Genomic DNA, 27,023 nt, shown 5'->3' with positions numbered 1-27,023 from the left:
TTAAATATTTTAATACTTATTAAGTTATTAGTTACTACGTATTATTTATTAATTATTAGTGCATTATTATTAGTTTAATTTAGTTATTACTATTTATTTATTAAGTTATTACTATTAGTTATTACTTATTATTAGACTATTAGAGAATTAGTTAATACATTATAACATTAATAGTTTAAATGTTTCAGATTTATAATTTTTTAATTTAAAAAAAAAAAAAAAAAAAACCTCGTCGGCCGGCCTAGGCGGCCCAAGCGCCCGGCCAGGCGGCTAGGCGCGCCTAGCGGCGGCCTAGCGCCGCCTAGTCGCCGGCTAGGCGCCCGGCCGCGGAGGAGGCCGATTTCGGCCTTCCTCGACGCGGTCGGGCGCCGCCTAGCGGCGCCGATTAATCGGTGCCTAGGCGCGATTTTTGCAACATTGATTATTATTAAACCCTCCTTTGTTTTGGTGGCTTGTTTAGCCACTCTCTTCTCGATGCTATAAAGGCTGCTTCTTTTAATGGGTATGTTAGATTTTGACGATAAGAAACATGATCCTTATCTTTAGTCAGTTAGCCTGTGCATCTAGAATGAATCCTATCTGAATAAGATCGGGTTTAGCCTAGGTGTAGCGGTAACTACTCCGGTTGTACGGTATAGCCGAGTCGGGGTGTTACAGTTGTGTTAGAACTCAAATATGTCTTTCCTTCACCTTCATTTAAGTTAGATATATATTGGTTGACCTCATTGACCACCTCTAATGTTGGTGCTAGAATTGCATTGTTTTTAAAACAACTTCCATCACTATTTGCACCAGTAATGTTGGGGAACATACTTTTAACAATAGAGGAAATATAATCACCATTTGACTTCAATAACAATTCAGGTAGGATATCAAAATCAGCGTAACCATCAATATCTACTCCAATAGTACCATCACCTATTGAAATTAGCCAATTAGCAAATTCTTCAACTTTGTCTTGATGCAATCCATTTTCCATTGAAGTTAATCTCAAATTCTTAGTTAGGCGCATGACTCTACAATGTCTCCAAAGATATGAAGAATTAATTGTTGCAGAGACAATGTCCCGTCTTGAACCTTTTAGTACCATTGGTAAGATTTGCCTAAAGTCTCCACCTAAAACCACTGTTTTCCCGCCAAAAGTCTTACTGTCAATATCTTTGTTAACAAACCTTAATAAATCTCTCATTGTTAGGGGTGTGCAATTTACCGAAATTTTTCGGTTAACCGACCGAACCGAAAATTTCGGTTAACCATTCACCGAACCGAAAAATTCGGTTCGGTGAATGGTTAAAGGAATCTTGAAACTTCGATTAACGGTTAATTCGGTTCGAAAGGTCGGTTAACCGAATTAACCGAACGGTTAACCGAATTTTTATATATATAGATAAATAATTAAATATAAATACTAAATACTAATTAGATTGAAGATTTGAAGTTATGGATGTTTGAATATTTGAAGTTATGGATTTGTATTTTATTTTAATTAAATTTATTATTTTAGGCGTTATTTTTAGAATTTTATATTTTAGGTTTAAAAAGTTTGGTTAATCGGTTAACCGACCGATTAACCGAAAACAATTTCGGTTCGGTTAATTCGGTAACACATACTTCGGTTCGGTTAACGGTTAAAGGTTTTAAAATTTCGGTTCGGTTAAAACGGTTCAGTTAACCGAATGCACACCCCTACTCATTGTTTTATCCAACGCCTCAAAACAATGTTTGTGCATCATCGGTGCTTCATCCCGAAAAATTAATTTTGCCTGAACAATTAGTTCTGCTAGTTGGCTACCTTGATTTATACTGCACGTAGAATCTTTATTAACCGAGATTGGTATTGAAAATCTTGAATGTGCAGTTCTCCCACCCGGTAGAAGTAAAGTAGCTATCCCACTTGATGCCACATTGATAACAATTTCACCTTTTGCTATAATAGACAAAGACAATGCCCACCACAGAAAAGTCTTTCATGTACCCCCATACCCATAAACAAAAAAGAATCCACCATTGTTGGAATAAATGTCCTTGAGAACGACATCATATATTGCTCTTTGTTCGTCTGTTAGCTTGTCCTTAAGGCGGTGACTCTCTTCATATTCCCTTGTACGATCATATGCTAACTCTTCCCACAACAACCAGTTCTCTACGTGAACATGACTTCCGTCATTCATTACCGGTATATTTGAAAAATCTCTCAAAGTCTTGTTATAGGCTAATTGTCCCGTGCGATGCACGGACAAATTTGTGAAAATATATAAGTTATTTGTTATAGTAAAATATTATAACAATAAAAGTTAAATTTATATAGTATTATTTATAAATTAAAAAAAATGAGATTTTTAGTATACAAAGGTATAAAATTTAAAATGTATGTTTAATTACATTAAATTTTTAAATTTTAAATTTGAAATAAGTAATAATGTTTTTTAATAGTTGAATAAAAGGAAATGAATATTATAAATTATTGAAAACTTCTCTGTAAATCACATTAGTGGTTGAAGACATATCTTTTCTAATTCCTTACAAATCAAAATAATTACATTTAAAAATGAACAAAATTAGAATATTAATTATGTATGATTATGATAGTGTATAAGTATATGTATGTATTTTAGAAAATTATTAAATATTTATGAACACACATTTTAAAAAATATTATAAAACTGGAAAGAAATGCATAAAAAATTAAGATAAAGGGAAAAAGCTTTTTTTTTTTTTTTTAAGAAAAGGAAATACTTTAAATGTTTTATTGAAATTATTTAATTGATTATGGAATATATATTTAAATTTAAAAATATTTAAATTTAAAAATATTTAAATTATTAAATGGTTTACTTCCCAGTTAATAAATTTTATTCTCTAGGTGAACCTTTCGGATTTACAATTTGTAACATTACTGAGTCTAAAAATAAAAAATAATTCCAAACTAAATTTTTTTAACATGTTTGAAATCATTAAAATCTAATATATACTTTCCTAACAGTGCATGATACAAATTATATATATATATATATATATATATATATATATATATATATATATTCATTAATATAAATAATAATATGCATTACAGACAAATATAACTTGTAAATAGATAATCGTAATAAGCTAATGTAATAAGCTATATATAAGCTACTAATAAAATAATGTAATATATAAAAATATATAATTATGAACATTACCGGTCCTAATATCCAGTAATGTTGATTTTCATTTGTAGGCTACACGTGGAGCATCTCGCTGCATCCTATTGGAGACACTAAACCCTTATCTCCTTCTTCATCATTTTCGGGCGTTCATTTGTGTTGAATCGAGAGCAACGACAGCGTTCATATCGGGCGACAAATGCTCCCTTTCTTGCCGGAGATTCATTTCCTGTGAACCACCATGTTTGCTATTGCTGTGTTCAATCTTGTTTCATCTTATCCCATTACACTATGCTCAATCGCTATATCTCTCTATGATTTCTGTCCCTAAAATTTTATTTTTAATTTTTTTAAATTTACAGATCTGATTCTTTATGCATGTTAATTTTTGAAATTCCTCTACAATATCTTGTTTTCTAATTCTGGGCAGATTGAATTTTTCTTTGTTGTCTTCTTCAACGTCTTACTCATTTGGTAGAAGGGTACTGTCCGGAAGTGGTAACTCATACTGTAGCCTAATTTTTTGTTGAGCCCGGTAAGTGGATTGACGAAGTACAGCTATTAGGGTATCCACAGACCTATCCATCGGTGAGAAACTCTTAAACTATTATTTCTGTGCTTTCAGATCTACGTTTTGTGATTTCTTCTTAATAAGGATAAATGATTTGTTGTTCGCTTAGTTAAACCCTTTTAAAAGTGATAAATAGTAACAATGCAACTACATTCCTAATTTTCTTTGGTTGGTTAGGGTTTAGGGCAGTGAGATGTTAATACTATCTACCCTTTTTTGTCATATAAATCATTGTTGTTTAATTCTGAGAATATTTTTAGCATGTGTTTTATTAAATCATAAAAATATTCTTTTAGTTTAATGTTCATTGAAATCAGTTATTCACTCTCCATTTGTTGTTTAATATTCTTTAGTGTGTTGATAAATTACTAACATAGCATGGTCCTAATATACTTTATCTGGAAAAACAACACGAAACATAAACTATGGACATACCTGTGTCTTTCAATTGTTTTTTCCTTTTCTTGCCAATAACAGTAGAAGTCGTTAACTGCTTCATCAGCTCTGCAGTGTGTTATCCTCATCTGAATTGTATTGTTTGATAAAAAAAATATAGAATTGGAGCATATGTGTCTTTATATTGTCTTACTTATCATTTTGCAATACTCTATTGGGCATCTTAACAGTTCATCATAAGTAACCTTTACAGCTTCTTAGATGTTAGGAAAGTTAATTCTCTTTATTTATATTGCCATGTGACATACTCTGCTATCCCATACTGAGTACTACAAATATCACAATGAGCATTAGGTTTACATAATTACATTGTATTTTTTTTCTTACTCACTGTTAAGTTTTTTTAGATATTCAACAAAGATGTAACACTGACCAAATTTTAAGAACTATGCACATGATGATTACACAATCTGATGCACAGTGTTCACCAGTGCATAGGAAACATTGATTTGTCCACTCTGCTATCATTTTTTGCAACATTTAATGTTTGCAGGTATTAATTGTATAAGTGTTGATTTTGTATGAGCAGACATGTTAGTTTCCCAGGTACGTTCATCCACTTACATGTTCTAGTAATTGGTAATGTTTTTTTATTAATCTATTTTATTCAGCTTACCAAAAAAACTATTTACATTATACTTGAGATAAGTCTATCAAAGAGATTGCTTCTTGTGTTCCACTTAGTTTTTCTGGCACTTCATTATGTGAACATTTTGCTACAATTTTCTGCCCCTCCATATGATTAGGTCTTAATACACATTATATTGCCTAAATGGTTGGTTTCACCCAGTAATTGGATTCCTTGCTGGGTAAAATTACTTTCCAATACAGATATGAGCCCATCCATTTAATGTGACCATAACTTGCAGTCAATTGCTGCGTTATAGGTTTACACCTATGTGTGTGTATTCTGGATGCCGGAATCTACTTTGTTCATGGAATTTCACAGTATAATTTAAATGGCCAAGTAAGTTTTTTTTTTTTTTTTCTTAAAGTATCAACCTACCAACCTACGGTTACCTACCTATGACAATTGTATACACTTAAAAAGTTACAAAAGACGAAGTCTAAGGTGCCCATGCAGAACAATCTCAAAGATGAAAACTCAATTTGTATGTTTCCACCATCAATGAATCCCTAGCCCAAAGTAGCAGATTTAGCTTGTATTATACCTTTTCATTTCTTATGTTGATTGACTGGTTTTTCACATCAATGACTACCTGACAATTAACTCGAGGTCTGAATACATTGTGAAATATTGCAGGTCAAGGAAAGTAAAAAAGACAATCCACTGAATTGAATAATGAGATATTTGTTATCTTCCATAATCAAGAAACGGGCCTTACACAGGTAAAATTAATTTACTTGACTACAACCTCCTCCTATTCCTTTACATACATTAACTCAGTACAGTTTTCATTATGCAACATATGTCTTAAAGAATGTACATGACCTTAAAGTACACACATAGAATCTATAACCTTTAGGAATATGACTAATCCTTTTTGTGTACATTTGGTGCACTAAATTCCAGAACATGGTGGCTAACCGCCCAGTTTGATGGCATAACCTTCAATCTTCTGACTTATCATTTGTGTTGTCTTACTTAACTTGATTCCTGCACTGACAATCATAGAATTATGCACAGATACTTAATCCAAAACATAATTCCCTATAACACATGTTTGAAGTATTTCCACCAAAAACACTTACAACTCACATATCAATTATGAACCATCACCTGATAAGAGTCCAAATGCAAATGTATCAAGACAAAATATAAGGTAGTCAATGTTTTCCAATATTTTCATGCCTAAAGTGCATGAATACAGGAGAAAACAACACAAAGGGTTTCTAGGATTTACTCATTTTTTACTAAAGTTTAGAGTAAATCTTCACCCTGCACATTTGTATTAGAAGAATGAGGGGTTCCTGTAAATCTGAGCTGTAAAAAGGCAGAACTTACTGAACATTGGTCCCATACAGTGCATTTAAACTGATTTGCCCTGGAAAAATTATTTAAAAAATGCAAAATCAAATTAGTAAAGCTATTACTTTGAGTCTATGAATATACTAAACTATGTACAGAAAGATATTTAAAGTAGAGTAGAAAAGAATACCTTGAGTCTTCTAGCAAAAAGTAAATGAGCCAAGAAGGCCTTCCATTAATCAATTTATAAGGATTTTCAGTTCGGTCAGCTCCAGCAACATCAGGATGAAAGCAATCCTACTTTTGTAGTTGAAGTTTAGACTCCCTTCTTTGAAGATTCTAAAAGCCTACTCAATGATCTCAACACATCTCTGTAAGTCCCCCTACTCAATGATCATACATAACTATATACATGTGAGGTTTAGTAAAAAAAAACATTGTTATGTATCCATTAACCATTATCATTGATCAAAACATCACTTCTATTTGACTTGCTTGCTTGCAACTGAAAACCTTTAATGATTTGTGTGCGTGTAAATGCAATCTTTATATATTTACATATGTAAATGCAATCTTTATATGTATTCCTTTTTCTCCTTTTTTTTTTATTCCCATAAATGAGTTACTGTTTTTCCCATATTGGAAGGCAGCCCAAATAAAAAAAATTAAGGGCCATGAAAATTACCTGGATCCTACCTTTGCTTTGCTTTGCTTCAAAATGAATAGGATCTGAGATAAAGAATCAACACAAACTTGTTTTAAAAACACCTCTAACTACAAATAGAAGTGTATACCTTTCCTATGTGCTCTGACTACGACTGTGGAGTAGCGACTTGACGTTCTCCCTTGACAAGCTTCCTCTTCGGTGAGGCTTCTGGCATCACTACCCTCCATCACCAAATCTTTTATTCAAAAATTCCTGGAGTTCAGTTGCTTCTACTAAAATGTATTTATAGAACTCCATTGATGATAAAAGAATGTATCCTATTAATGATAATCCTCTTGTAGAATAAAAACTAATCAAAATTTCTACATGTTTGCAGATTAATGAAGATTAATGATTAAAAAAAAAAAAAAAAAAAGCTTACCTTTTCTTCGTGGAAGACTACCTCTTTGCTCTTAATTTCAGAAGAGCCTTTCTGTGGAAGGAACCTCTTTGCTCTTGAAGGTAGATAAATTATTGGCGAGGTAGTGCATTCCCATGGTCGAATGCAAAAATGCAAAGCAGAAATTTGGAGAATGATTTAAAATGATAGTTAACCTGTAATATGTAGTGTGTAATAGATGTCTTAGAGTGAAAGAGTTCTATATGTATATTAAATAGTTTTGAATTCCCGGTGAGAGTGAAAGAGTTATATAATCTTTTCCTTGATTCTCGAATCGATTTCCTAAGTTTTTCCAAAATTGCGAATTTAGACCATGTACTATCTGAATGAGTAGCAATAACAAATAATCAGCAGAAAATCATCTAGATGCGGAAGACAATTACCCATAATAGATTTACGAACAAAAAATGGAAAATACTTATCTAGGTTTTAAGTCACAATCGGTGTAATCTTGAGCAATGCTATTGAATCGTGCAAAAAATCTTCAAAACAGCTTCGATTACAAGGAAACTTGGATGAAAATGGCGATTGACTATTAAAACTAGCTAAGAATGAGAGAGAAAGAAGAAAGAACGAAGAAATAGATGAATGGTGTGTGTGGTTTCCAGTTCGGAGAAACCCGCAAATGAACATGCTGAAATGGGGTGGATACATTTGGGCAGTAAATCTATATTTCTTAATTAGGATTTTTAGATGCACCGGGTACAATAAATTATTCATATAAATTAAATGGAAGAAGTTTGCATTTAATTATAATTTTTTGTTAGTGAAAATCATTTATCTCATTATTGCCTATTATTCTTGATTTTGAACACCATCTTGACAAGAATTAATATACAGATTTGCAAGAAGAATTTAAGACGCCAAATTGCGTAACACTAAGTAATGTGACAATAGCGTTAATATAATTTAAATGTCAATTGTTTATTAAATCATTTGTGCTATTTATATTTTTTAAATAGCACAATTATTATGTTATATTTACATTTTCAATTCAACTATATCTATTTCGAAACATAACTCAAAACAACACTTTTAAATTTTCTGTCGCACATTGCACAGGGATAATATTAGATTGATAGTGACGAAGCTTAAGCAAAGATTTCGACATGTGATCACTTAGGAACTAGGGTGTTGATTCCTCAAATGACCATGACCCCATCAGATCCAAAATTACCATTCAAGTCAATTCACACTGATGCTTTCATATGCAATGACTATAAATAAAAGTTAGAGAAAAACATTATCTCATGTTGGTTTGCTACTCAACAAACCAGTCTTTGTGCACAGACAGTTATATGTAGTCCCATCTTGAGTAAGTAATCTTAATTCCTAAGGGTCTTAAATTCATGATTTGTAATAAGTTAGATAACACTTGAGTAAGTAATCTTAATTCCTAAGGGTCTTAAATTCATGATTTGTAATAAGTTAGATAACACTTATAATTCAACCGCTGATGTAGTTTACAAAGAAGTATTTAATAATTTGTAATTTTAATCTTTTAAGTAGTGTACTTTACTGTTTTACTTATAATTGTTTACAACATATATAACCAAAATAAACAATACAAACATACATCAAATAAATATAGAATTTTAGTCCGTGCATCGCACGGGTACATTACTAGTTTGATAAAAAAAAAATCCTTTCTAACATTTATATTTAAATTTTTTTTATACCGTGTATCACACGTATAAAATACTAATCAATATAGATACATCAGCACTCTACAGATCAATATAGATACATCAGCACTCTACAGCAAAGCTATTAATGCTTATCTCGCATTCCTTAATCTATGCTTTCTGCATTCCATAATCTATGCTTTTTTAAGCCAAAGACATTGTAGTCAAGTGGCATAACTGGTGAAAAGTCACATGTTCGATTCTTAGTGGGGGCGTTAGCTCTTTGTGCTTAGTAGGTTGTGGACAAATATTACATTGTAACAGAGTTAAAAAAAAATTCTAATGTTATAAGAAAGTAGATATGAACAGATATTAGAGTCAGTAGTACTCTATTTTCTCATATATATACAGCTTTAGTTTTGCATTTTAGCATATTTAAGTTAACATAACATCCTAGACTTTTTTTATTAGATGTAACATTTTATAAATGTAAATGTTGAAGGTTATTTTATTTTATATTTTTTTAAAAAAATTATAAATAGTTAGCCAAAAGATAATTTTCCATTTAAGAAAATAAGATGAGCTGCCTTTTAGAGTAAGAATAGATAGTAGTAATAGTACAGATCGTGCCAAAGTACTCATGCCAAACTTGCAGACCAAACCCATGCGATACTCACAGGTGGGAAAACCTGGAACGATCATCACAAGCATCCAATTATATAATTAACACCCGCCATGCGGTCCTAACCAACAAAGGAGTAAAGGAAATAAACCGCCATGCGGTCCTAACCAACAAAGGAGTAAAGGAAATAAACTAGCTGTTATGCATAGCTATCAGGCACAAACACAAAGAGAGCAAGAATTCAAACTCGTGACCTGATCACAAGCATCCAATTATATAATTAACACCCACCATGCGGTCCTAACCAACAAAGTAGTAAAGGAAATAAACTAGCTGTTATGCATAGCTATCAGGCACAAACACAAAGAGAGCAAGAATTCAAACTCATGACCTGATGGATAAATAATAGTGTGGATTCCTTGCTATAGTTTTAAGACAAGACATAATTGATATGATAGCAATAGGGGTCCAAACTACATTATTGAAACTACACAGAAATTAGTGCAATACATATTATTTGAAAAACATCCCCGAGGCCGTAGGTGCAAATTAAGTAGAAATTCCCAAGTCAAGTCCAGAAGGAAAACCCAACAAGGAAAAACACCTGAAATTATCAATTAACACATAAATCAGTAATATATGTATATAATGTAATACAAGGCAAAAAATAAAATCCTAATGGTTATATATATATATATATATATATATATATATGTATGTGGGAGTAGCATTAGCAGAAGAAGGAAGTGAGACTTGAGATGGGAGGATCTCCAGAGATTCTTATCTCATTGCGAAAACTCTCCATCAAAGTGTTTATTTTTATAATTGAACAAAAGCAATATATATATATATATATATATGCATAAATGGTAACAAATTAAAGCAAGGCTAAATCTAAAGTAACTGTAATGGTAACAAATTAAAGCAAGGCTAAATCTAAAGTAACTGTTTACTTTAAAAACAAAACTGATCATGATAGCAAAGCGAGATTACATATACCATTATAGTTTAACAACAAAATTAAAGTTGAGGTTAAACAAAATTACCCTATTTCAGCAGGGTACATTCTTTTATGATCAGATTCCCTCCTCCCATAAACTGGCCAGTAACTTCAAACATTTCTACATGACCATCCACCTTCATAGCTCGAAACTTGAGGGTATACTGCATACATCCCACAGCCGTAACATCCACCTCCTCACCGTCAGGCACGCTCTCAAAATCATACAATTCTTCTGACTAAAAGATAAAATAATTAGTAAATACTAAATATGAAATCGAACTAGAAAGAGGAAACAAAAACATAAGAATTTTGAAAAAAAAAAAAAAACTGTAAATACCTTATACTGTTCAAGAGCCAATTTACATATATCAATAATAATTTTGTACTCTTCAGGACTTTCCTCCCTAATGATGTCAATTGATGTTTTATAGTGGCTACAAGGCAAGGGACAGAACTGAAAAATTATAATTGCGGGGTTATTGATGGACGGATTAGAAGCAGAATGAAATCACAAAATCACAGAAAACTGAAAGATTTAAAGAAAAAAAACTATTAATAACTGAATCATAATTGCGAAGTTCAATCGGAGAACAGATACATACTTTTGATTTCGATGGCTCGAAAGGTAAACTCGCCAGATAGTTCTTTGAAAATTCTATAAATTCCAGAACGGAGGGGTCGGATGAAGGATAGTCGGGTGGAGAAATCAGAACGGAGGGGTCGGATGAAGGATAGTCGGGTGGAGAAATCTCGGGTGGAACAAGGTGATAAAAGTCCGGTGGAAAAGAATCCATTGGAGAAAGGTCGGAAGAAGAGGATTGAGAGGAGTCCGCCATGGCTAGGGCTTGAGGCGGCACTTCACTGAGGGCAGCCCTTAAGTAGGCAAATTAGGTTTTCAAAATATGGGGAAATTATTATGTGGACTGCGGTCCACACAACAACTGTGCGGACCACAGTTTAAAATATTGTTGTGAATATAAGAGAAGATGGAAGGCTGCAATTTAATTTCTAGCCGTTGCTAAAATCAATGCCGGTGCCAGGCAACGGCCATATTTCCGGCCGTTGCTGGCAACGGCTTTTTTTATATAAAAAAATAATAATAATGATAATATTGCCTTAAATATGATTTTAACTCTCAATTTTTTTCACATTCTATCATACTCTTACAGCATGTTTGGTTCACAGAATGAATTTTAAGGGAATAGGAATATTATTCCTTGGGGAATGGAATAGAATAGAATTTGTATTCCATTGTTTGGTTCATGAAAGGAATAGACTTTAGGAATGTTATTCTAGTGTTTGGTTGATTAAATGAATAGAAATGGAATATATGTTTAAAAGACATAAATACCCTTTTACAAAATATTATAGTAATAATAATAATAATGATGATGATAATAATAATAATGATTTTAAATAACAATAATGATATAAATAATAATAATAATAATAATTATTATTATTATTATAAAAATAATAATAATAATATTATTATTATCATTATTATTAAATAACAATAATGATATAAATTATTATTATTATTATTATTATTATAATAAAAAGTGGAAGAGTTACGTTGTGAGTACTTTCCTAGTGCAAGAGAAGCACATGGCAAACTAAAATTAGGTTCTTAACCCAAAACNCCCGCCGCCACCACTGGACAATCGAACTCCCCAGGCCATCAGAAGGTTGCGACCTGCGAAGATCCTCCGGCTGGGTGGCCAGCACCAGTCAGAGCAGCGGCTGATGAGATCATAGTCTCCATTTGCGAAGCCAAAGCCTCCACTACCAACGACATCCACAGACTGCGACGGAACGATCTAAAACGACAGGAAGTCGTCGGTGACCGATCGATGATCGGACCATCTGAGGCTGATCGCAAAGATTAGACGACTCCATCCCTGTCACCCATTTCATGATCCGACGAAAGAGATGAGAAGACAGAGAGAAAGATAGCATAAAGTTTTTAGGTTAAACAAGGGCAAAATGGGAAGTAAAATATAAAAATTAAAATTATTCTTGAGAACCCAGGAATAGCCTAATACCAGGGGGCCCTGGTAATAGCTATTACCCTTGCAAGGGGTAATAGCTCATTCCCAGGAACATTGTTACTGAGAATGCTATGTCATTCCCTGTCTATTCCGTGAACCAAACACCCCGTTAATTCATTCAAATTACTCAATTATCATTTTAATTAATTAGGTGTTAAGCATTTTAATTATAATTATTTTTTTATTAATTAATTTCAACTTTACAATTATAACACGGATTGTTTAATTATTTTTAATACAATTATAAATTTATAAACAAAATAGATAAATAAATAATTAAAATATAATGGGATAAAATGGTGGGTCCACAAAAAACTAAGAAATAACTGAAACTACAAAAAACTAAGAAATAACTGAAACTAGTGTGGAGAAGGGTTTTTGTGTTGAATGAGATAGTGGATGATGAGATGGAAGCTGGGGCCCACAAAAAACTGGAGAATAAACTCCAACTAACTGATAAGGATGCTCTAACAAGGTAGAATTGAAATCAAAACAAATCGAAAGCAGAGAAAAATGTACACACACATATATATAATAACCATGATCAAAAAGCTCCCCTAACGGACTGGATGAATTTGTTCGTCTTGCTTGTTTTCCATCAACAGCGTCAAATGTCTGTAATGAATTAAATAAGGGTAAGTACAAATTATAAGGAGAAAAATTATGAGAAATAACATCTTGATCATAATAGCATGAAGGCGCATGCAAACCTGATAGAGGAAGAGAAGCAACCCATGTGCAAAATTTACCCATCTTGGAAGAGGAGAGTCCAATTGGGGAGAATATATCTAGGAAAAATAAATCAGAAACATACAGAAAATGATACTCAGATATATATGCTTTCAAAAGATATAGAATCTAGAAGATAAAACTATAAAATGCAAAAGACCATCATGAACCACACCGAAAGCAACCCATTGTCTAAAACAATTACTAACAACTAGTACAGACCATAAAGATACAATTCTATCGTAATAAGATACAACCTTATATAAATCCCTAATTCTATACTGTCAACTTTAAAAGAGAAACGTAGTGCAATTATTCCAGACCTCCCCACTGTCAAATCTGCAAATTATGTTGTTGCGCCTGTTTTCTTTCAATTCTACAAATCAAAAACAATTTTCTTTTTTCACTAATGGAGCCTGTTTTTGTCTTTGATTGATTCGTTGTTACTTGTCCCGGGAATATCAATATTCCGCAGTCAACCAACAGACAGTGGAGTGCCTACTCCATGACTCCCAAGTAATGTTTCCAAACAGCTTAATTTTATAATATCATTCCTGCAANTTGTAAACGAATGTAGTGTTATTACTTTATTTGATGGTATAGTTAGTGCAATGAAAATGACATGTGATATACCAAACATATGTTGGTACGGGATCATTCGAAAACATCTATACTATATATAAAAGTAATATCCTCCTATTTCATTTTTCCGCTCAAATTTTTGTAGTCAATTAATTAATAAAGCTTATTTGGTAAGAAAATGTAAAATAAAAATTAACTAATATCCATTAATTGGTAATATTGTTTCTATATTCACGTATCAAGATTATTAATAAAAGTAAAATCCTCCCCTTCAAATTTCTCGCACAAAATAATATTATTAATTAATTGTTAAAAGATTAATAACGTTTTATTGGTAACAAAATTTTATTTACCAACTTCTCATAATATTAAACCATTATAATTGTGAGAATAATGAAAACAAAATCTGCGTACTTTTATAAGAAAAAAATAATTTATTAATTATTATTTACACCAATAATAATAATTCAACTAATTATCTATACTTCTATATCTATACTACAATCAATAAAAATAAAATCATTCTTTGTGAAATCACCGCCCAAACAATAGTAATAGTAAAGACAAAATGGAAAATAAAATTGATTTTACTAATTGATTGAAAATATAAAAAGATCATAATAGAAAAAGAAACATAAATTAGGCAAATTGAAAAAAGGGGAATGATATTACTAATTGACTGAAAATTATTGTAAAAATTAAAAAAATTAATTACACTTTTCTTTTGAAAACTTTAAATTGTTTAAACTTTAAAAAAATTAACTAAAAATGGGTTGTTAGATTTTTTATAATAATTAAAATTAGTTCATTCACATATGGAGGAAGAAAAAACTAAATGCGATATGGTGAAAATGAATATACTTAAGGTATAAAAGTATAATTGCACATATATTAGTGTAATATCTGTTCATAATTACTTTCTCAACCTACTGAATCACAAAAAGTCAACATTGCCTCCACTGAGACTCAAACCCACACCCTTCCATTTCCATATGGGAGTGCAATCAGGTGCCATTAGACCACAAGGTCTTGACATTATGGCAATTAAGCTAAACATTGATCGTTGAATTTATTTTTATAATAAATATAATTAAATCATTTCTCATTTTCGCATATTTATTTTAGTAACAATATAATTACATAAGTTGATGTGTAGTATTTTAGGGTGAGGTGTGGATGTAGGTGTTAAAACGAAGAGTCAAGACTCCCCGAGTGTCGTGTCTCTCAAGGATGGCGAATGGGAATCAAATTAATGTTGACCTTAACGGTGTTAAAAGGTAAGAGTTACAAGTATTACAAGAGATTGGTTTAATGAGTAAGTTTGGGGTTGTAGAAATGGGATTACACTAAATTATGCAAAAGAAATGAAAGGGGTGTGCACCAATGTCAAACAAATCGATTGATCTTCCTAAGGAATTTGGGGAACGAGTTTCGCGATCAAGTAAGGGAGTTAAGGCCTTAGTACCGAGTGGCGTCACACTCAGACTCTCAATCCTCATTCAGTTGAGGCATTTTATCGAACACCTAGTCTACCTCTCCTCTCGGATCTTGTCCTTTCGGACTAAGAGCGGAGATATGGGTGAGTTGGGCTCGTGAGAGGCCGCTATCGCGCACTCTCTCACTTCCACCCGGTTTACTAACTATTCCGACCGAAATAGAAGTAAAGCTTGAACAACATCATCCATACAAACGTCAATCCTACTCCTTCAGATCTCAAAATCATAAAGCAATTTCTAATCAGCAATCAATAGTTTAACAAAGGCACACACGGCCAAATTACTCTACTCAATCATGGAAATCATTCAAAACAACAAAGCAAAATTACTTTAAACTATAAATTTAAACAAGCAATCTAATGGAAAGAGTATTTTACCCAAGGAATGGAGAGTTCTACATCTTCAATCCATCTTCAATTTTAAAAGATCTACACTAATCTAAGGGAATGAGGTGGGTTTTTCCTCCCCAAAGGGGAAGGAATAGAAAGAGAAATCAGATATGAAAGTTGGAAGAGTCCTCTCTCTAAAATGAGAAAGAAGGGTTTAAACAGCTGTCCAAAGAGTCAAAATTCCGCTATTGCCCTAATGTGCGCGTCCACGCCTGTCACGCGCGTCCACGCCTGTCACACGCGTGTGACCTTGCGTGGGAGCTTTCTGGATTAATTCCACGCCTGCTCACACGCGTGTGATGGTGCGTGGCAGCCTCCTGCTTGATTAATTATTCGTTTGTTGCTTCATTTTGGTCCAAGACTTTGCTATATCCTGCGGAAATGACTCAAAATGCATTCTTTGAATTGGATCTGTCAAATAGGTGTTAATTAGAGGTCTATCCATGAAAAATGATCACAAATGGGTGCTTGAAATAGTAAAATATTATCTAAACATGACCCGAAACTTAACTGTTTTTGGCGTTTATCAAAAGTCATATTACATATCGATCTTTTTAAGATAATTGTTGACAAACAAGTCATATATTATTCAATTAATTGAGTAATACTTTTGCACTAATCTTATAATCAAATAAATATATACGTTCAATATTAGAACTAATTTATAATTTCATCTTTATTTTTATTATCTAAATATATAATAAAAATTTATCCGTGCATCGCATTGGGTAATTAGACAATTATGTGCTCTAATTCAAGCAAGAAAAGCATTAAAAAAAACATAATCGAGACAACCAATTTCATCAATTGCGCTATATAATATTCAATGTTATAATTTATATAATTGTATATCGATCCAAATATTCTTAAAATACTATAAAAAAAAATCCAATCCGTGCAACGCACGGGCGAAAATACTAGTGATTAGTAATAATTGTGTATACTTAACAAATATATTCATGATTTGTTAATTATTTGATTAAACTAATTATTTATGATTGTAACTAGTATTTTCGCCCGTGCGTTGCACGGAATTAATTTGTTATAATATTTCAAGAATATTTGGATCTATATACAATTATATAAATTATAACATCGAATATTATATAGCACAATTGACGAAATTAGTTAGATTGATTATGTTTTTTGATGTTTTCTTTGCTTGAATTAGAGCAAATAATTGTCCAATTACCCGTGCGATTCACGGATAAATTTTTGTATTATTTATTTAGATAATAAAATTAAAGATAAAATTATTTTTTTTAAATATAATATTGAACATGTACATTTATTTGATTATAAGATTAGTACAAAAGTATCACTCAATTACTTGAATAATATATGATTTGTTTGTTTACCATTATCTTAAAAAGATCTATATTTAATATAACTTAAGTAATTATATTATTACAAAAATAAATATANTCCTTTTTCATTTGGCCTGATTCCTGTGCCATTTAGTAACATTAGTAACATAATATTAATAACAAATTTCCGTGTGTAAGATTTATTTTCTTTTTCATTCATAAAAATATTTTTATATTCATTTCCATATAATTAATAAGTAATATAATTATAAAAAATACAATTGCCAATTATATTTCCAATGAAATATTAATATATTCATTTTCTTTTTCCTTCATAAATATTAATATAATTAATATAATTATAATAATTTAATTGTCAAAATAAATTCAATTCTTTTTTTGTTCAATTTTCAATCAAATATTAATATTAATTTACTTTTTCAAATGGACTAAATTCCGTGTCGTTTAATTTCCAATTAATTATTTTTTTAATATTCTTTTTTTTGAACTATAATTTCACCTCTAAACATGGTATGAATAAACGAATAAAACAACTACATATTCAAAGTAATGTAAAACCATGAAATGTTAAGATTTAAAAAAATTACACAAATTTAAAGTAATGTAAAACCAAAAACATAAAATGCCTATGATTTCAACAGGAAAATATTTTATTAATTGCTTCTCTACTTTCACATTCATCTCTTGACAAATCCATTATCATTTGCATCACATTGCTTATTAGGCTCCAAATATCTGCATTTATAATTAAAGAATCAAGAGAGCTAGAAATATAATATTTCAAATATAAAAGAATAGTTAAAAAATAAATTTAAAAAGAATAGTTAATACTTAGAATAAAAGTTGTAGTTATTTGACAAATTAGCTTACCTTTCGACAATTGAAGCTACTAACAATTAACCCTAGTGTTTGTGATTGCAAAATATAAGAACCTGCAATGAATGTAACCAAAAAAATCAAAAAAAAAAAGAAAAAAGAAAAGAAAAAGAAGAAAATATAAGAAAGTAAAAAAAAAAAAAAAACCAGTAAATATGTCACACTTTTATGGAGAAGGATGGTTCTTCCTATGTACATTGATGTTTTCACAAACGAAAAACAATATAACTAAGAGAGATTAAAAATGATGGTGGTGGTGGACTGAGTTTCTTCTTGTATTTATAGCCATAAAGAGAGAGATGCATAGCTATTATTGTTAATTGGTAATAATTGGTAATTGGTAATTGGTAATTCATTTGATTACCATTCATATGTTTTCACCATTAACATAATAATAACATATCTTTTGGTAATAATTGCTAATTTGGTAATAAATAAATGGAATTGTAAACAAATAGGTATTGGAATATAATATATATGGAATTCAATTATAATTAATAGAATTCCATACAATTATAACTAATATATTTTTATATATTATTATATAGATATAGATATAGATTATTATTCTACCATAATAAATAAATCTATACCATAAACATTTGTCAGTGGTATTACATTAATGCATGTATATGTATTAATCTATATGAAATACAAATATATTATCATAATAATTAATTATCATAAACAATTTTAAGTGGTATTACATTAATGCATTTATATGTATTAATTAATCTATAAAATATAAATATACTATCATAATAATTAATTACCATAAACATTTTTCAGTGGTATTACATTAATGCACGTATATGTATTAATCTATAAAATACAAATATACTATCATAATAATTACCATAATTACTAATAAGGAATTACCATAATTACTAATAACTAATTACCAATCTATGTAACACCCCGACTCGGCTGTACCGAACAACCGGAGTAGTTACCGCCACACCTAGACTAAACCCACTCACATACAGATAGGATTCATTCTAGATGCACAGGCTAAAGACAGGGAAACTGTACTATATCATCATGACCATCATAACTTGATATATATATTCATGGCATCAACAAAGGAGTAGCTAAGCTAGCTACTAACAAGTACCAAAGTTTAGTTACATCCCACCAAGAGAGTTTGAATTAGCCCCGACCTCACTAGCCATCTTAGCACTAGCATGGCTACAAAAGATATATATACACAAAAAGAGATCAGACTTGACTCCCCACCCTAGACACTACCTAGTCTAACGAGTGGTACACCGGGCCAGTGTAGGTGCCCCAAACGAGATGCCACTCACCCTCGAACCAGGTGATGTGGTCCAGAAAGTTGCAGGTATTGATATACATCATCCACTCGTCATGATACTCCGGGGGACTCGGGTCCCACGGGTAAGGATAGCGAACAACAAACTCGAGAGGATCACTATCGGGTAAAACCTCTATGGGGTAGAACCCATAGCTAGCTTGGATGATGTCTAGAGGACACAACGGTTCAACAGGGACTGGTGACCAAACCGGTACCGCCGGTGAGACAGAAGTGGGCACAAGGTCGGGAGTACAAGTCAGCACTGGAGGATCTGGAGCGTAGCCGGGGGCGTACGGGTCATCATCAGACAAAAACTGCATGTAATCATCGTAATCTAAGATCGGAAACTCAAACTGCGACGGATCGGAGTCCGCGGGGCTGCATGAGCCCACACTAGATTTCATCTGACAAAGGACACAATGAAGTGTAGTTAGCACGACGGCTAAGTAAGGAAATCCATTGTCACTCGAAAGTAAACAAAGGTTTCAAAAACAACATAATACTCAGAAACTATAAACTTTACCCATCAGTTGCAATCTACCTGCAATCAGATTATCAACAAAAGAAAGTATAGCATAGTATATGAGTGATATCAGCATATACACTTTCATTCCCGAGAATTTCATCATTTAACTCAAAATAGTGAGTTCAACAACACACACACTTTACTGTTCAGAACTCGTGACATTTTATTCTTCAATCTAGTTACGGAGTAACTAGATTTTCATAGTTAGTAAAATTTTACTTAGTTTCCCCCTGGATAAGTGTAAGGCATACTTGGAATATTTTCAAGCACCTCGGGCCGCGGCACTCATGCCTCCCGCAGGTTAACATCTCAATAACTTTGGGACCCCGGCTGATAAGCCTCCCGCAAAGTCAAACGTCTCAATAACTTCCGGGCCCCGGCTCGCAAGTCTCCCATGAAGTCAAACATTTCAATAACTTTCGGGCCACGGCTCCCGCAGGCCTCCCGTAAAGTCAAACATCTCATTAACTTCCGGGCCCCGGCTCGCAAGCCTCCCAAGAAGTCAAACATTTCAATAACTTTCGGGCCACGGCTCCCGCAGGCCTCCCGTAAAGTCAAACATCTCATTAACTTCCGGGCCCCGGCTCGCAAGCCTCCCAAGAAGTCAAACATTTCAATAACTTTCGGGCCACGGCTCCCGCAGGCCTCCCGTAAAGTTAACATCTCAACAACATTATCCAGAAACTAAGGTTTTCAAAACATTCTTTCTGTCCTTGGGTTTAATTAGTATATTCACGTGATGACTCAAACGATCATTCTTATCCAAATATATTTCCAAAATACACATATTTGTTAATGACTTTTCACCAAGAAATTCCAAGTGACAAGGGTCACACTTGTTTCTTAAAATACAAATTTTCCCCAAATTAATGAACATAATTTACAAAATGATATTTGAGCTTTCGAAAAATTGACTCGGTTGCCCGTAGGCCTTCCAAACATCATAATATTCGGGAGCAAAATCATCGGGGAAAAGTGCGGTCGAAAACGGCTCCGCGTCGCGCGGGCTCGCGGTTACCCGCAGCGGCGGACGCGTGCGTCCGGGCCGCGTCCGCACGTTCGGCAAATGACGCCGAAAATCTGGGCGCCACGGACGCGCGTCCGTGGTTGCGTCCGGCCTCTCGGCCGCGACGCCGAAATCCTGGGCGCCGATGGACGCGCGGCGGACGCGCGTCCAAGGCTGCGTCCATCCGATTCTGCCAACTTCGGGCAGCAAAAACTGGGTTGTAACGTCCTGTTTTTCCACTATTTTCCCAAGTATAAGCCTATATGAACGTAAACACAACATATACATGCATAAATTAACTATGAAAATGCATACAAAAATTACCAAAAATCAAGGTGTAGTTTCTTTGAGCCAACTTGTAGATCCATAACTTAACACATAATTTTCAAATAAAAATCCTAGTCACATAATTTACTAGCATTTGATCACCTTCAAGTGACTAAACCAACTTAAGGGATTCCTTACCTCCCAAGTAGATTTTTAAACCGTAGGAAGGTGGTGATCTTCTCCCTCAAACCTTTCACCGAAGATCCTAAACAAAATCACCATAATAACAACATTTTCATGAACTCTTAGCTTTAACTTAAGTTCTAGAAAGAATTCTAGTCACATTAACCGAACAAATCCAAAGTTTTTACCTATTATTGAGCACTTGAGTTGAAGAGAAAGCTATGGAGTATTTTGATCACAATGTAGAAGAATGAGGTTTCCTTCCTCTTCTTTTCCTTCTAATTTCGAAAATGGGAGATGAGAGAGAGGGTGATGTGAGGTTAGCTTGAAGCTTAAGGCACAAGTATGATCATCCCATACTTCTTATGACAAACCCATTAATTAATTACCATGTGGTAATAAGTGTGCCACTTGTCAACTCCCCATGGTAGATCTTGAAGAGTAGAATTTATTTTTGCCAGTTTGGGATTAAATCAGATAAAGGTGCGGAGGATTATAACTTAATTCGGGAAAATTCTAACACCAAAATTATTCTAAAAATAATCCCGTCATTAACCACTAAAATCGAGAATTTTTCGGTATCTCGCGAAATATAGGTACGAAGGTCTGTAACAATTTCACTCTTACAGTCCATTTAAATTTCTCTTGAACTAAGTAGGAAGTTCAGGCTTAATCGTATCGTACTTAATAATCCATTTTCTAGGAAAATTCGAACTGTAAGTAAATCCTTAAAATTTTCGGTTCGTGACCGGTACATAAATCGCAGCTTATTAATAACTTAGTCTTAAAAAAAATTCTTTTGAAGTGCCAATAGATCTTCTCATAAAAGTCATAGCCTAAAAAAAAATATTTTTCGAACCCTAAACTCATCGGAAAAGCTGAGGGGTTACAATCTATACTATATATAATATATTATGATTACCATAATTACTAATATTATGATAGAATAATATTAATTAATTATAATTAGAATAATAATTATCATATTACTAAAATGCCCCTACGTTTTGGCGGGAAATTTTGGAGGAGGATAATGTTTTTATATATAGTATAGATTATTATATTAATGATTAGTAATAATTGTGTATAGTTAATAAATATATTTTTGATTTGTTAATGACGAAAAAATAAGGTAAATATATAAAGTGCATTAGATTATTATCAAATTGCGAATAGGTGGAGAGTAAATACGGTAGGTGTATACACCTACAGTATTTAGTTATTTACTGCTCTTTATTAAAAAAAAATCAAAAATCGGTTGAGTCCAAGGTTAAGGCTCATTTCAAAATAAATAAGTCTAATTCTTAGGCTCTTTTTCAATTTTTATTAATTAATTATGAAAGTCACTATTTGGAGAATCATGTCCTCAACTATCCTCATCGGCGAATGGACCCCTTTGCAAGCATCCACCGTTAACCTGCATTTGGCTGATTTCTCTGTCCCGTAGCTCTCAATTCTGGTCCATAACTCCTTTCTAACATCTTTAACTATAATAAAGCAAAATCCTTGGTGAAAAGTTCCCGCCCAAGACCAAGAGAAAAACGCTGCCGTTTAGGTTATGGTATCGGAATGTACATGAGAAGTTGCCGCTAAAACTGGATGCCTTTTGGTTTACGGGTTTGGTTTAATTAATGCTTTACATTGTGTTTTGGTAAAACTAGTATTTCCGCTTGCGCGTTGCACGGAATGGATTTGCTATAATATGTTTAGAATATTTAGACCGATATACAATTATGTAAATTATAATATCGAATATTATATAGTGCAATTGAATAATTGAATTTGATCGATTATGTTATCTGATGTTATCATTGTTTGAATTTGAGCAAATAATTACATAATTAATAGCCAATGTGTATATATATGCATTCGGTGCTGAAACTTTAGACATTTTATATATCAATGTTTATGATTTGTATTAATTGGGCTAATTGTCTCGTTGTCCAGCAACTCAGTTATAGAAATTATTTATACGGATGATATATTTTATGTGTTAATATATAGCAATTTTGTCATCTTTGTATAAAAAAAAAACATAATAGTATATCAATGTAACTGTTTTGAATTACACATTATTGAAAACCTTTTTGTAGATGACATTGATAGTATATTATATATTGTTATTGTAAATTTTTATACTTATTTTAATTTACATCACTAATGAAGTAAATTATCTAAAATTACAACTTTTTAGTGTTTTATTTCAGAATTACTGGAGTCAAATATCCAAAACCTTAGTACTTTATGAATTATAAGATATTCCGAAAGCAAGCATGTATAGATTAACTCTGCTTTTTTTTTTTTTTAAGTGTATCGATTAACCTTATTTCATGAATGTTTGATTTGTGGACATGTTTTATTTGTTGTGTGTTTTTGCCTAACAGTTGGGCTGTATAATATGTTAAGAGATATAATTCTACCTAAACATGTCAAAATTTGGCTCTTGGAATAGGTCGGGAATGGAATACCATTCTCGGGAATAGACCTATTCCATTGTTTGTTTCGTCATTTTATTCCTGGGAATAGCATTCCCGGGAATGACCTATTCCCTTTGCAAGGGGAATAGCCATTCCTAGGGGACCCCCTAGTATTAGCTATTCCCAAGTATTTGGGAATAGCTTTTATACTATAGTACCAAAAATACCCTTTTTATTATATTATAATCCTTATATATAATATTTGTTTATTTAAATATATATTTATTTATATATTAAAAATGTAATTAATAATAATAATAATACATTTTTTTATTTAAAAAAAAAACTTGTAACTAAGATCAATTAAGACTCCTTTAAATGAATGAGTTTTTGCTCTTTAAGGCTTCCTCATCTTGTTGTTAATTTCAAAAGAGAAACAATGCTTCTCTTATATAGAGGAGCTCAAATGAGCTCCTCTTCATGAGTTATCAATGTGGGATCAAAAACTTTAATTTGTGTTTTAAAAAATTATTTTATATATAATTTTGTTTTGTATTATTATTATTATTATTATTATTATTCTTTTTTTCTTATTATTGTTATTAATATTGTTATAATTTTTATTTTATTATTACATGATAATAATAATATCATTAATAATAACATGAATGTCCTTCTTATTATTATTATTATTATTATTATTATTATTATTATTATTATTATTATTACATATTTTATAAGGGTATTTTCGTCTTTTAAAACATATTTCCTAAAGTCCATTCCTTTCGCGAACCAAACAATAGAATACAATTCCTATTCTATTCCTTGCATATTCCATTCCTTATGGAATAGCATTCCTATTACCTCAAAATTCATTCCGTGAACCAAACGTGCTGTTAGGTTATACTTTATTTATCCTTAGGGTTTTATTTGTGTAATTAATTTGGTTAATTTTTTTCACGTGTTATAGTTAGACATCTTAGAGTAAAATAATTATGTTTGCAAATAATATGGTTCTAAAATTGTATAGCTTGGAATAATAAAAAAAAATACATTAGATAAGCTAATTTATTTATTAACATTTAAAAAAAATACACTGATAAACATAGAGTTCTAAAATTATGAACATGGACTTGAGTCCACCTTGCAAAGTGGACTGTGGTCCATAGCATAATTTACCCACCTCTACCACGACCATTCCCCATCTCACTCAATCTGAAAAATCAATTTCGCTCCTATCTCAATTTACGCGTGCGATGCACGAATAAATTTTTTTATTATATAATTAGATAATAAAATAAAAAATGAAATTGTAAACAATTTTAATATTTAAAAGTGTACATTTATTTGATTTTAAGATTAATGCAAAAGTATCACTCAATTTTTTTTTAGGAAAAGTATCACTCAATTAATTGAACAATATATGACTTGTTTGTCTGCAATTATCTTGAAAAAATCTATGTATATATTATTACTAAAATAAATATGGTTAAAACGAGAAATAATTTAATTGTAATTATTATAAAACTAAATACAACAACCCATGTTTAGTTAAATCTATACTAACATTCGTGTATTTATTAACTTAATTAGCATAATTATTATTATTCAATTATACTAATATGTATGCAATTATTCATTAATTACCATAATAATGATCAAATAATTAAATTAATATTATACAATTACACTTTTATACCTGAAGTATAAAAATATACATTGAGAGATTACCATAGTAATTACACAAAAGAATATGAATGATTGTTTATTTTGTTTTCTCTCTCTCTATCTCTCTCTCTCTCTCTCACTCACACACACACATATAATCAAAAAATTAATTGTAATTATAAAATAAAATCCAACACCCCATGTTTAATTGTAATTATAGTAATATCTATGTAATTATATATATATATATATATATATATATATATATATATATATGTATGAATAATTATAAAATAAAATCCAACACCCCATGTTTAATTGTAATTATAAAATAAAATCCAACACCCCATGTTTAATTGTAATTATAGTAATATCTATGTAATTATATATATATATATATATATATATATATATATATATATATGTATGAATAATTATAAAATAAAAATCTAACGATCCATGTTTTTTGGAAATAAAACGATCCATGTTTAATTATAATTATATTAATATTTATATAATTATTAGCTTAATTATCATAACATTTATTAGTCAATTAGACTAATATATGTGTGATTAATATTTTAGTTATTTAGCATAATAATTATTAGGTAATTATACTAATATTGTACAATTATAATTTTATACTTTAAGTATAGAAATATATATATAGAGACTACCATAGTAATTAGATAGAAGAATAAGAATGCTAATTCATTTCGTTCTCAAAGTATTATATATATATATATATATATATATATATATATATATATATATATATATAATTGTATTTATACTATTATTATGGTAATTATTACTATAATTATACATAATAAATATTAGTCAATTAAACTAATATTATGTAATTATGTTTGTAAAAATATATTGTGTAATTATATTTTTATTATTCTTTAAGTATAAAAATATATAGAGAGAAAGTAGCATAAAATTATCATAGTAATTACACAGAAAAATAGAAAGAATATTTTATTTTCTACGTTCTTAATTCTTATAATTAATGGTGGATTAACAGTGGAGTTAAGAAGAAGAAGAGTTTTCAANTATATATATATATATATATATATATATAATTGTATTTATACTATTATTATGGTAATTATTACTATAATTATACATAATAAATATTAGTCAATTAAACTAATATTATGTAATTATGTTTGTAAAAATATATTGTGTAATTATATTTTTATTATTCTTTAAGTATAAAAATATATAGAGAGAAAGTAGCATAAAATTATCATAGTAATTACACAGAAAAATAGAAAGAATATTTTATTTTCTACGTTCTTAATTCTTATAATTAATGGTGGATTAACAGTGGAGTTAAGAAGAAGAAGAGTTTTCAAAAAAAAGAAGAAGAAGAAAATGAGGAGGGATATATATATATATATATATATATATATGCCATACAATATCGTAATATATATATATATATATATATATATGCCATACAATATCGTAAATGATATAAAATGTAATAATTATTTCAAAATCAAATACAGAAATGTTTTAAGGAAACACTGAATTTTACAATTAAAAAATGTGCTATTCTTTTATTGATTTCCAAAAACATCACCGTCGTCACCAACTCCTTTGCATATCTTCTTCTCCTGCTCTAGATGAGTCAAGATGACCCTTGTTTAGCAACTCCAGCAACACCATGTGTTCATACTGCAACAAATATTTCATACACATACATAAATTGAAGTATAA

At 30.9% G+C, this 27,023-nt stretch overlaps 1 protein-coding gene and 2 long non-coding RNA genes across 4 annotated transcripts; 1 reads left to right on the top strand and 2 right to left on the bottom strand.

Moving 5' to 3' along the window:
- The first annotated feature begins 3,213 nt into the window (after positions 1-3,213).
- LOC116002560 lies at positions 3,214-7,483 on the top strand. The gene is made up of 4 exons (XR_004094502.1): positions 3,214-5,140; positions 5,438-5,523; positions 6,364-6,476; positions 7,147-7,483. It is a non-coding gene; the product is annotated as an uncharacterized LOC116002560 (long non-coding RNA).
- Positions 7,484-9,711: 2,228 nt separating this feature from the next.
- On the bottom strand, positions 9,712-11,403 carry LOC116002558 (coagulation factor V-like). Of its 2 annotated transcripts, XM_031242730.1 has the most exons (4): positions 11,062-11,393; positions 10,797-10,913; positions 10,503-10,695; positions 9,712-10,060 (listed from the first exon to the last, which is right to left on the bottom strand). In XM_031242730.1, exons 1-3 carry the CDS (start codon positions 11,293-11,295, stop codon positions 10,504-10,506), a joined length of 543 nt encoding a protein of 180 aa, XP_031098590.1. In that variant the 5' UTR covers positions 11,296-11,393; the 3' UTR covers positions 9,712-10,060; position 10,503. The 2 variants fall into 2 exon arrangements, with proteins under 2 accessions (XP_031098590.1, XP_031098591.1); XM_031242731.1 differs by lacking the exon at positions 10,797-10,913 and having other exon boundaries at positions 11,062-11,403.
- A 1,522-nt stretch (positions 11,404-12,925) lies between these two features.
- LOC116002565 lies at positions 12,926-13,301 on the bottom strand. The gene is made up of 2 exons (XR_004094507.1): positions 13,221-13,301; positions 12,926-13,125 (listed from the first exon to the last, which is right to left on the bottom strand). It is a non-coding gene; the product is annotated as an uncharacterized LOC116002565 (long non-coding RNA).
- Between the last annotated feature and the right edge of the window lie 13,722 nt (positions 13,302-27,023).

Source organism: Ipomoea triloba, chromosome 13 (genome assembly GCF_003576645.1).
Source record: "Ipomoea triloba cultivar NCNSP0323 chromosome 13, ASM357664v1".
NCBI classification, from domain to species: Eukaryota; Viridiplantae; Streptophyta; class Magnoliopsida; order Solanales; family Convolvulaceae; genus Ipomoea; species Ipomoea triloba.
The sequence above is the reverse complement of the archived record's forward strand: the minus strand, read 5'-3'. Positions and strand labels throughout refer to the sequence as shown.

Bases quoted from the DNA above. Each gene is read 5' to 3' on its own strand.
- LOC116002558 (XM_031242730.1), bottom strand. From the start codon at position 11,295: ATGGCGGACTCCTCTCAATCCTCTTCTTCCGACCTTTCTCCAATGGAT. The intron at 10,914-11,061 runs GTATGTATCTGT...ATAATTTTTCAG, and splicing joins TCGAGCCATCGAAATCAAAA to TTCTGTCCCTTGCCTTGTAG. The intron at 10,696-10,796 runs GTATTTACAGTT...TTTATCTTTTAG, and splicing joins TGGCTCTTGAACAGTATAAG to TCAGAAGAATTGTATGATTT.